We start from the raw sequence: 11,365 nt of genomic DNA, 5'->3' as shown, positions 1-11,365 counted from the left end.
TGATCTTTTGGTTTTCTTCTTTATTGACTATGTTTAGACTTGTTTGTTTTGATACTTGGAGCTTGTATGGATTGTACTTGTCGATGGATTTTTGTTTGGATTTATTTTACTGCATGCCTGCCTAGACGGCAGAAGAGGTAAGTTGATCTTATCGTCGGATTTGAGTTTTATGAGTGTAGTTGAGTAGAGTGGATTTTGAGTCTTCTTAGCATTTCTTATTAAACTACGTGGTTGTGTTAGCCAGCGGCTGAAATTGATATAAACTGCGTGGATGTATGTGTGATTGTTTTTCTATTGTTGTTATTATTCTAGCCGCATGTGGCTGAGGTATATGATGATGTAGTAAAGTTTCAGATTGTCCGCCGTACAGGAGAGATGTTGTCGAAATTTCTTAAGACAGGGACTCCTCCGGGACGTGACAGTAAAATCACGACCAAGCGGTTTTTTAACTTTAATTAGTTTTTTGTTAGCTAGCAATTTGTTTCATAAATTTTGCTTCTTAACTTGTAGGTGGCAAACTCCCATTCCCGTTTCAAGTCCATACCCAGTATGGTTGACCTTGACAACTTAAAGGTTTCTGGTGATGTTTGGTTTGGTTCAAGAATAGTGTTGAAGGTATTTTTCCTAGATTTGGTTTATCTATTATTTGTTTTTCACTTGACAAATTAGACGTGTGTTTCATATTGAGCCTATTTTTTTTTTTTTTATTCTTAAAATTCAAAATTTTAATAGATATTCTGTATATTACAGTTGCACATTGATTTTCTTTCATTTCTTTTATTGGCACATAATCACAAAACACTATGAAGAATTACTATATGCTTCATTTTATCGGGCAATCAACGACCATGAAGACATCTAAGCACCGACTAATTATTTATTCCTAATAGTATATTGGTGTTTTGTTAGATTTTGGTTTTCTATTCATTTTAAATATAATTTTCTTTTGCAGAACTCAAGAAGAAACATCAAATAGATTCCCTTTGCAAACTTGACTTTGGCTCCTCAACTTTTCAAGACTTTTTATTTGTTTATGCTTGTTACACTTCTAATATTTTGTATTAATGAGGTGAGTTTAGTTTTCCTTTTCATGCTATTGGACTTTATACTACTAACGAATTGACTAGTGCTATGGTGTTTTATATGATGGGTTCGACCGACAAATACTTTGAGGTCATCGTTATTGATGCAGCTCAGAGTATCATTATCCACAACGACCTAAGGATTAATTTTAGAGTTATCGTTAAACTTACTTTCATGGTACCTTTTGTCTAGAATTGATATGATTTCAACTCAGTTTTAGTTACCTATTTGATCTGCTTGTCTAGTCCCATAAGTTAGTGATTCTACTCAACTTATATTCTTTGATAATTTGCATTCTGATATATTTTTTAATATCTATTATTTTTCTATGGGTTTGTTTGACAAATAAGTTTTTTTTAATGAATTTTGGTTGAAGTAAAAGATATAAGTTATATTCTTCTATTTGTCTTGCAAAAAAAAAATTTGATATATTTTTTGTGTGATAATATTATAGTTTTTTTAATATTTATTTTTTAAAATATTAAAAAAATTAGCGATGGAAATTTAATTTCATCGCTAGATTTAGTGATGGATATTAAATTTCATTGCAAAATTTAATGATGAAATTAAATTTTCTTCACAAAATGCATTAGCGATAAAATTTATTATGATCGACAATTTCAATTTTAGTTTCTGCTCCGCCTTGAGGACGAGTACAGTCATCTTTGAAACATCCACTCCTTTGAAGGCTCATGCACGTGTGTAAATACCATGCTAAACTAATCTTGAATCCAAACATTTACATGAAGACGCCTTGGCAATTTTCGTGGAATTAAATCGGCCACACGAACGCAAGATGGTTACTGACCTAATGAACCTGTTCAAGGGTCTGCTTCAATTTCTTGTTTATATAGATATTTATATATAATTGGATTGATCACCAAACCGTCTTCTCGGCGTGGCGGTGGCCTCGAAGCAGGGGCCGCAGGTCGCCAGAGAACTGGCAGAGGTCGCCGCCTATAAAAGAAAGCATGATCTCGAAGTCCTCGAGGCTACAATTCCGGAACCTGGAAGAAGAGATGTGACGGAGGAGATGCTCGAAGAGGGCCTCGTCAACGCAGGGGAGGGCGACGGGGCCGGTCCGGCCGGATGGGAAGCCGTATTCCTCCTCGGCCTGGTGGAGGAGCTGCCGGAGAACTGGGTGGTTGAGGTGCGACGCGCGCACGACGAAGCGCCGCGCCATGCGCCCCACGCACACCGCCACATGCCCTGCCGGGACGTCCGGTGGCGGAGAGGAAGAGGAGACCGACGCCCGCTGCCTCCACCGGCGTAGCATCTGCCGGAGGCGAACTATGTGGCGGATCTTGTTGCATTTGTCCATATATATATATATATATATATATAATTAGCAAGCAGAGGAAGGTGAACAAGAAGTTAGGAGAGGACAGAGCACGCAGTGGCTTTTATAATACTGAAATTGAAGGGCCACAGCAAATAAACACCACAACGTAACGACACTCTGTCAAAATTTATTCAACAAGTGTCCCTCCCATATTTAATAATTTGCAAAATATCTCTTCAGACTCTACTTAAAGCTACTTGGTAAAAAATAATATCATCTTAAAACTAGTTCGTATAAAAACATCACCATCTTTAAGCTAGCTGTTTTATATAAAATAACTCTAAGATGGGGTAGTCAAAATAGTTTTGGCTACTTTGAAATCATTTTACCCAATTTTTTATCAAAATTGCTCCAAAGTAGCTCTACTTTGAAGTTATTTTAACCTAATTCTGGTCAAAATAGCACTATCTTTGTAATTATATTATTATCAGAAATTATATGAGAATCAAGATAATTTGCTTTGTAGATTAGGAAAGGGATTGATTTAACTTTATTTTACTAATCATTTTTATTTATCTAAAATCAGACAAAAGATAAAATCATTATTGAAATTATATGAGAATCAAGATAATTTGCTTTGTAGATTAGAAAAGGGATTGATTTAACTTTATTTTATTAATAATTTTTATCTCATTTTTATTTTTCTAAAATCAGACAAAAGATAAAATCATTATTCATAGGTCACACCGTGTCTTATCAGTTCCTATGAGTCCTGACTTTTTTTAACCTAATTAATTCTAGATTCCACGTGTCATCATGATAAATACAGAAGATATTCGCATTGTTAGACATAGGTAGCCAACTTTCACAAGCCACTCATCATCCATGAGAGTTATGTTTCGTCTCAGTACTCAACTATGACTTATAACACTGTCGCTAATATACCAGTGGGTCTTGACCCATGGGTAATCGTTCTTCACGTTATGTTCATAACATGAACATGGCTGCTATGCCAATGATCTCAGGTCCATAGCTAATCATACTTCACGTTGTATTCCATACTTTTCTATCAAATAGAACATAAACATGGTCAAGTTGAGGATTGATCCATCATACTCTTGATATCCAACAAATGTCTTTATCGTTGCACCATGCCCCTTAAGGTCTACAGTTTCACAACCTTGATGTAACTCCAAGTCGCAACCTTATTGCTGCATCAACTCGCACCTATTTCTTTTTCACCTTTCTATTTCTTTTCTTTCTCAGCTATTCTCTCTTTTTTTTTCTCATTTTTTTCTTTCCTTTTTTACATTAGATTATATTTCTTAATGATCATCTGTTCATCCTTTATTCACCCCTTCTTTCATGATAAACTCCCGAGTTCGTAAAAGACGACTGTACTTATCACCAGTGCTCCTACCAAACTATCCTAGGGTCAATACGAAAAGATAATTCATAGTAAACTCCCGAGTAATAGTGCAAAGTGACCACACATATTCTCTATAATCATTCAAACAGGTCCTGATAATTCCTTTAATTAATTCAAATGAAATAGTTTGTCATCAAATATATCTTTTTAGGAGAAAAACAAAATGTCCCATCTATTTAGTAATAAATAATAATTTTCTGAATCAATCATTCAAGTAATCAAGTTGTTTGAGTAAAACAGCGACAGAAAAATTTTAAAATAGAGGCAAATGTCCATTTAATTCTGGAAGAAACTTGATCAGAAAAAGGTAAAATATAAAATTAATATCATAATCAGTTTGTCAAACTGTTTGACCCAAACTGCTTGCTTTGATGAAGAATTTTTTCTAAAATAAATATTTTTAAAAATAAACACCTATTAATTTAAATACATATTTACAAAAGTACAATTATTTTTAAAAATTGAGATGGTTAAAGGAAAGTGTTTATTTAATTTGTGATACATTTTTAAAATTTAAAATATTAAAATTTAATGAATTATTCATTTGAAACAATTTGATAAACTAGAATTAGAAATATTATTTTTTCTTTTTAATGATAAACATCAATCAGATGTAAAAGATGACAAATAGCTCAAGTCAAAGAAATTAGAAGGTTTTGTTTTTTCCAAATAGCATAAGTCAAAGAAATCAAGTTGATTTTTTTCCATCCAATCAAAACAATCAAGTTATTTTTTTTTAAAACAAAATGAAATCTTGTTTGAAAAATATGATACAGTTTGAAATGTAAGTCTTGTTTCATTGGATTAATAAAAAACTTGTTTTTAATTAAACAGACACTATATTTATTCATTTGTAGATTGCGAGATGACTGAAACTGAAACAAGAACATGTTCTTGCAAAAAGAATTGCCATTTTTGAAGGGAGTTTAGTGTTTCAACTGCTTGAGCAGTAAATTTATTAGGCACCTCTCAACTCAATCCTTTTCGAGTTCCATGTATCTTTAAAATGACATGAAAGAATTTTATCATGTTCGTTGACTTTGTGCATGCCGAACTATGGCCATATGAATGAGTTTATATTCTATCTGAGCTTAATGAGACATTTTCTGCCAATATTTGACATTTATAAAGTCAAATTTAGTAATTAATTACTTATCTCATAGGGGAGTTGATTAATGATCATGTTGGACACTTGATATTACAATGTTTGAAAGGACAAAGACAATATCTTAAGGGCTGAAAGGATTAAGGTCTAAGGGGTTAAAGTGTTAAGGTATTAAAGGTTTTAGGGAAGACTTAAAATAAAATTGTAATATACGAATCGAGTTTCGCACGAACAGTGAGAAGCTATGGAAGAGAAGTTGATTTGTTGTCTTTTATAGTTTAATTTGTTGTTGTATATTTATTATGGAATGGAATCATATTTTTCTCGACTATTTAATTTTATTTTTTTAATATCCTAAATGATCCTCTGTTTAACTATTACGTAACATTAGGCAAATCTTTAGCCACGCATATAATATGGCTTTAGGCTTGACGAAGAGCCACAAGCCATGGAAATGAGAGGTGACACAAAAATTAATTAAAAGTACGAATGTTTGGCAATCTGTCTTAAGGCATTATTTCCAATTGCAAGTGCATTATATTCAACTTGGTATTTTATCTAAATTTTTAATTGCCCCTGCAAGAATAGCCACGATTTAAATTTATATAATAATATTATTAAGAGAGAGACGGTTCATTGTGTCCTTCTTAAGTTGAGCACAGAAAAGACTTTCATTTGTTTCTTACCACTTAAATATCAAAATTTTGATATTGATGTTCTATAGTTTATTCTTTTTAGAAATATCTTTAAAATTAATAAAATAATTTAAGAATGTTAGTTGATCATTATTATTTTTTTCTAACTATCCTAAACTTAATTCATCCAACGTAATATGTCGTGCCTTTTACGTCACGTTTTTTTGGTTAAGCGAAGTGATTATGCTACTAATTTTTTCAGGGTGTGAGATGTGATTGGTTTCAGAATTCTAAGAGTGTTTTGATGATTTGTTTTAAAGTGTTTAGAAGTCTTCGGTATATATAATGGACCGCGTTAGATAATAATTATAATAATTATTAAATAATTGGCCTTAAAAAATAAAAAAAGAAATTAAAACTAAAGTAACTTCATTAAATTACTAATCCAATGTAATTCAACTAAATAATAATAAATAACAACAATAATTATAACCGATGCATGAGGGATGCATGGATGACTCGTCACGGGTATGAATAGAGTGCCTTCATAAAGCAAGGAAATAGGAAAGAAACTATATATACAAAATAATTATATTGCAATGACTTATTCATCAACTACATTTGTCTTTGTGTTCCCCGTAATGTTTAAGGCAACAACTTGGCTTTCCTATGGCCACCCACCAGTAGTATGGGTGAAACCATGATAGCAGTTCAAGTGGAGGGAACAACTATAAGAGCCGTGGGCACAGATTCCACCCCTATTGAAATATTTACTGATTCTTGTTTTAGCTGTAGCTATCAAGATGGTAAAAGACAAATACGCTCGTTCCCAGTGTCCCAATCAATTCGTATCTACCAAGAACTTTATATTGGGGGCCTTGTATTCACAAGTTTCCATAGTGAGAATAAGTTGGTTGAATTATCAATACTCTATTTGTAGGTTGGAGTGCTTGATTGTCTATTATCCTTGGACTCCAATATAATTGAGTTGCTTGATTAGTAAATACTAGGATGAATCAAACAATTTGGATTGTTTAGTTGATGTGTCTGGTTCACTTCTTTGATTTCTGTAGTTGATAACCTAATCAAACCTTAAGTAATGGGATAACCTAATTTAACATTTACTATATTACCCCTTTTCAATCCTAATATTTTTTTATAACAAAATCAATGATATTTAATTATTTTTTTAAAAATAAATTATCATTGTTCCATTGGCGATCACCGTACTGGGAACATTATGATTTATTTTAAGGGTAAATATTATATTTATTATATTTGTATTCTCAAATTTTTGGCAAACCAAACACCAGTATTGATAACCATACCTAATTAGAGCTTATAAACCAAACAACAGTATTGGAATGACTAAACTCATTCCCATTCCAGTCTACTATCAAACTCATTCATATTCCCATTCCTGCACTCGAAACCAAACACCACCTTAGGTATGTAAAATTTATAGATTTCAAGATCTGTTTAATAAAATAAATATAATGATTAAGAATATTAACATGTGGTATTAGAGCCTCGTTAAAAAATCTATATGTTTACATATATATATATATATATATATATATATATATATATATATATATATATATATATATATATATATATATATATATATATATATATATATATATATATATATATATATATATATATTATGTTGCCTATATACCTTCAGTGAACCTTGATTATGTAGCGTTGTCAGCTTAATTTCTTTATATTATTAAATTCCTTTTCTCTCTTTCCATCCACCCTCTATTCAAAACTTGTGGCTCAAATTTTAATCTTTCGAATTTTCTAAATTTAAATTTCCCTCACTCTCGCTCTCTTTCTCACTCCTTCCTGTTGGTGCAACCTTAGGTCAAGGTTGACCTGGTTGACCTGATTCGGGAAAAGTCCAAGTATGAAGACTTGGCACGGAAAAGTCCAAGCAGGGAGCTTGGCACTGGAAAAGTCCAAGTATGGAGACTTGGCACTGGAAAAGTCCAAGCAGGGAGCTTGGCACGCGAAAAGTCCAAGTATGGAGACTTGGCACGCGGAAAAGTCCAAGCAGGTAGCACAGTCCTGGTGAGTGAAGCCAGGCAGTCGGGAAATCCTGGTGAGTGAATCCAGGTGAAAATCCTAGTGAGTGAAGCTAGGTGAAGGTGAAAGTCCTGGTGAGTGAAGCCAGGCATTCGGGGAAATCCTGGTGAGTGAAGCCAGGTGAAAATCCTAGTGAGTGAAGCTAGGTGAATGAGAAAGTCCTAACTGGGATGTTAGGCAGTGTGGAAAGTCCTGGTGAGTGAAGCCAGGCAGTGTGGAAAGTCCTGGTGAGTGAAGCCAGGCAGTGGGAAAGTCCTAACTGGGATGTTAGGCAATGTGGAAATCCTGGTGAGTGAAGCCAGGTGAAAGTCCTGGTGAGTGAAGCCAGGCAAGGGAAAATCCAGATGGATCAGGGATGATCGGACTTCTGGTGTTGGAAAGTCCAAGTAGGTCAAAGGGATTGACCGGACACTTGGCAGGGAGTTCTAGCAGGTCAAGGGAGTGACCAGATGTTAGGGATGAAGTACCAATAGGTCAAGGTTGACCGGATATTGGTTTGGAAGTCTTGGGACTTGGTTTGGGCCATACCCAAGCTCTGGATCGGTCACCAGACCGATCCAGTGATACTTGTTTGCTCTGATCGGTCTGGTGATCGATCAGATACCGAACAGAAGCTCTCTGTTCGGTCTGGTGACCGATCAGCAAGCGAACAGAGGCAAAGGAGAGGCAGGCTGATCGGTCCACAGACCGATCAGGCCATGTCCTGATCGGTCTGGGGACCGATCAGAGACGATGTCGCTGAGGTTGGGATCGGTCTGTAGACCGATCCAGCTGTGGCCTGATCGGTCCATAGACCGATCAGAACCCGCACAGAAGGTGGGCAGCTTTCTGTGAAGAAAGCTGATCGGTCTGGGGACCGATCCACATGGAGCCTGATCGGTCCACAGACCGATCCAGGCACTAGCCGTTGCGACGCAACGGCTAGATTTCTTCTGTGTTTTCTTCGCCTTCTTCGCAGGTATAAAAGGATCGAGGGCATCTTCTGTGAAAATCTCTCTTTCTTCCTTCTTGCTGTTCTGAGTGCTGCTGTGCTTGAGCTTTGTTGAGCTCCTCCAAAGCTTCGCGTGAGCTTCTGGCTGGGTTCCTGCTGTTGTAGGCGTCGCGTGAAGTTGCTGCTTCACCTCCAGTCGACAAGAAAGCAAGCAATTGGTAGAGTGCGATTGTATTCATATTGTATTGCTTTTCTTACTGCTCTTGTACTCTTTGTTTGCTGTTGCAAACGTTTGTGGCGAGGTTTCTCCACCCACAAGGAGTATATTGTATTAGCCGGTTCTCCGGGGACTCATCCACCGACGGATTGACCGGACTCGTCCACCTTACGGACACGCCGAGGAGTAGGAGCCCTAATCTCCGAACCTCGTTACATCCATCGAGTTTGAGGTTTGATTTCTTTCCGTGTCGCTTCTATTGTTTTATTTCCGCTGCGCTAACTCGACATTGTAGAAAGAATCGAACGAATTGGGGCGGCTATTCACACCCCCCCTCTCTAGCCGTACGAAGGATCCTAACAAGTGGTATCAGAGCGAGGACGCTCTTCGTCGGATCAACACCCGGGGGAGCACGGGCTAGAGATGGATCTCTATGGAGAAGATGTCACGATTCAACCCTTCTACGAGTCTCACGACAACTTCACATATTGGAAGGTAAGGATGATGTATTTTCTTAGGACTAATATGTTAAATTGGTTTTGTGTACAAGAAGGTTTTTCCCCTCCGATGGATGAGGAAGGAAAACCTATCAAGAAGAAGGAGTGGACGAAGGAGCAAATCCACCAATCAACCATCAATGATGAGGTAACGAAAATCATTGAATTCTCTTTACCTAATGATGTGTTGTGTAGGATAGGTGAATACAATAATGCCAAGGAGTTGTGGAACAACTTGGCCAAACTCCATGAGGAGAGCCCCACTTCAAGCCATGAAGAGGAGCCTAGTGAGCCAAGTAGCTCACATCGTGGAGGTGAGGAATTAGAAGTTGAGGGCTACTCAACATCTAAAGAAGAAGAGGAGGTGAGTTCTTCTTCAAGATCGGAGCACGAAGAAGAAGCTTCTACCTCCGGGAGGGATGAAGAAGAGAGCATCCATCCATCCATCCTCGACCCTAGGTAACTCAAACACTTTAAGTTCAAGTAAATTGCATATAATGTGTTTTGAGTGTAGGGAATTTGGACATTACAAGAGTAAATGTCCAAAGAAGACTAAGAAGACTCCACCGGCGCCAAAGATCAAGGAAGTCGGAGTCCCAAAACGCAAGGGCAAGGAGCACGTGGTGTGCTTCCAATGCAAGCAACGGGGACACTATAGGAGTCAATGTCCAAGGGGGAGGCTATCTCACAAGGACAAAAGACCAAGCACGTGTAAAGGGGGAGCGAAGGCAAACCCTAAGGTATCTTTTAAGGCTCATTCGTGCAATTCTAGTAGGATACATGCTAGTAATTTTATTGCATTAGTCAATAATGATGAGCATGTTAACACTAGAAATCAATACATGTGCTTAGGTGCTAAACATGTCAACCTAGATAGGGATACTACTAGGAATGCTAACCCTAGGATTAACACTTCTAAGGTTAAGGAAAACCTAGGTAGAAACCCCAAGACAACTAGACATATGCCTAGGAACACCTCAAGAAAGTATGATAAATCAACACTTGAGGTATTAGAGAGGGAAAATCAAGTCTTGAGGTCAAGACTTGATAATTTAGAAAAGGCTCTTAAAAACATGGAGAAGTCATCTCTAGGGTTTAAGGGTCAAAAACCAAAGCTCAAGGACAAGAAAGGTTTGGGTCACAAACCTAAGTCCCAAATGGTCAAGCCCACTTACCACAATGTTCCATTCGATTATGGAACAAAACCTAGGGCTAGGAAGACCATTACCAAGGTTACAAGGGGAGTCACCCCTATAGTTGACCTTGATGAGACCCAAATGACCAAGGCTTCAAAGCATAAGAGGGTCATTAGGAGGGTTGCTAGGGAAGTTATCCCTAGTGAATATTTAGTGAACCCAATGAGCTCTAATAGGTATTGGGTTCCTAGGAGCATCTTCTCTACCCCATAAATGGGTTAGAGAGTGTCAACTCCAATAAGAAGGGTAGCTAACCCGATTTGGAGGAAATTGACACTCAAGGAGCATTTTCAAGGTTTTGTGAACCTTTGAAAATGAAATGAATTATCATTTACTCCTTTGAAGAGTTAAATGTGCCTAAAGATTGGAAATCTCATTTTTAATCTTAATTTGACACAATTTGGAAAAACCTAGAAAAATATCAAATTGGGATTTTGATATTCTCTTAGGTAATCAAGGCAATCCGGGCCTTAACTTAGAAGTACTACTCTTGTAGAATTTTAAATGGTATAAATCAAACAAGAGATCAAGAAATGTCAATTTGGGTTTTGACATTTTCTTGGAGCACTTTGGGCAATCTAGGATTAGAATTTAAGTTAGCTAAGTGATTAAGGATACTTAGATAGGTAATCTAGGTATTTTATTTGTGTTAACTTACCATGGTTGTTTGCCATATGCCATGTCATGACATCATATTTAATTTATGATCATTTGAAATGCCATGATAATGCTTAGGTTATTATATGTCATGTGTTAGTTTAGTTTCAAACTTTATGCCATGACATCATGACATTGGCACATGTTTTCATTTATGATACCATTTTATGCCATGTCATCATCTCTTGCATTAATAATCAATTGAATTGATTTAAGAATGAAAAACACATTTTGATATT

The 11,365-nt window shown here is 36.3% G+C and overlaps 1 protein-coding gene across 1 annotated transcript; it reads right to left on the bottom strand.

The window, feature by feature from the left end:
• Positions 1-1,782: 1,782 nt before the first annotated feature.
• Positions 1,783-2,479, bottom strand: LOC122056537 (indole-3-acetic acid-induced protein ARG7-like). Its single transcript, XM_042618558.1, has 2 exons — positions 1,970-2,479; positions 1,783-1,900 (listed from the first exon to the last, which is right to left on the bottom strand). Exons 1-2 carry the CDS (start codon positions 2,402-2,404, stop codon positions 1,892-1,894), a joined length of 444 nt encoding a protein of 147 aa, XP_042474492.1. The 5' UTR covers positions 2,405-2,479; the 3' UTR covers positions 1,783-1,891.
• Between the last annotated feature and the right edge of the window lie 8,886 nt (positions 2,480-11,365).

The sequence above is a fragment of the Zingiber officinale genome, chromosome 1B (assembly GCF_018446385.1).
Source record: "Zingiber officinale cultivar Zhangliang chromosome 1B, Zo_v1.1, whole genome shotgun sequence".
NCBI classification, from domain to species: Eukaryota; Viridiplantae; Streptophyta; class Magnoliopsida; order Zingiberales; family Zingiberaceae; genus Zingiber; species Zingiber officinale.
The sequence above is the reverse complement of the archived record's forward strand: the minus strand, read 5'-3'. Positions and strand labels throughout refer to the sequence as shown.

Bases quoted from the DNA above. Each gene is read 5' to 3' on its own strand.
- LOC122056537 (XM_042618558.1), bottom strand. From the start codon at position 2,404: ATGGACAAATGCAACAAGATCCGCCACATAGTTCGCCTCCGGCAGATG.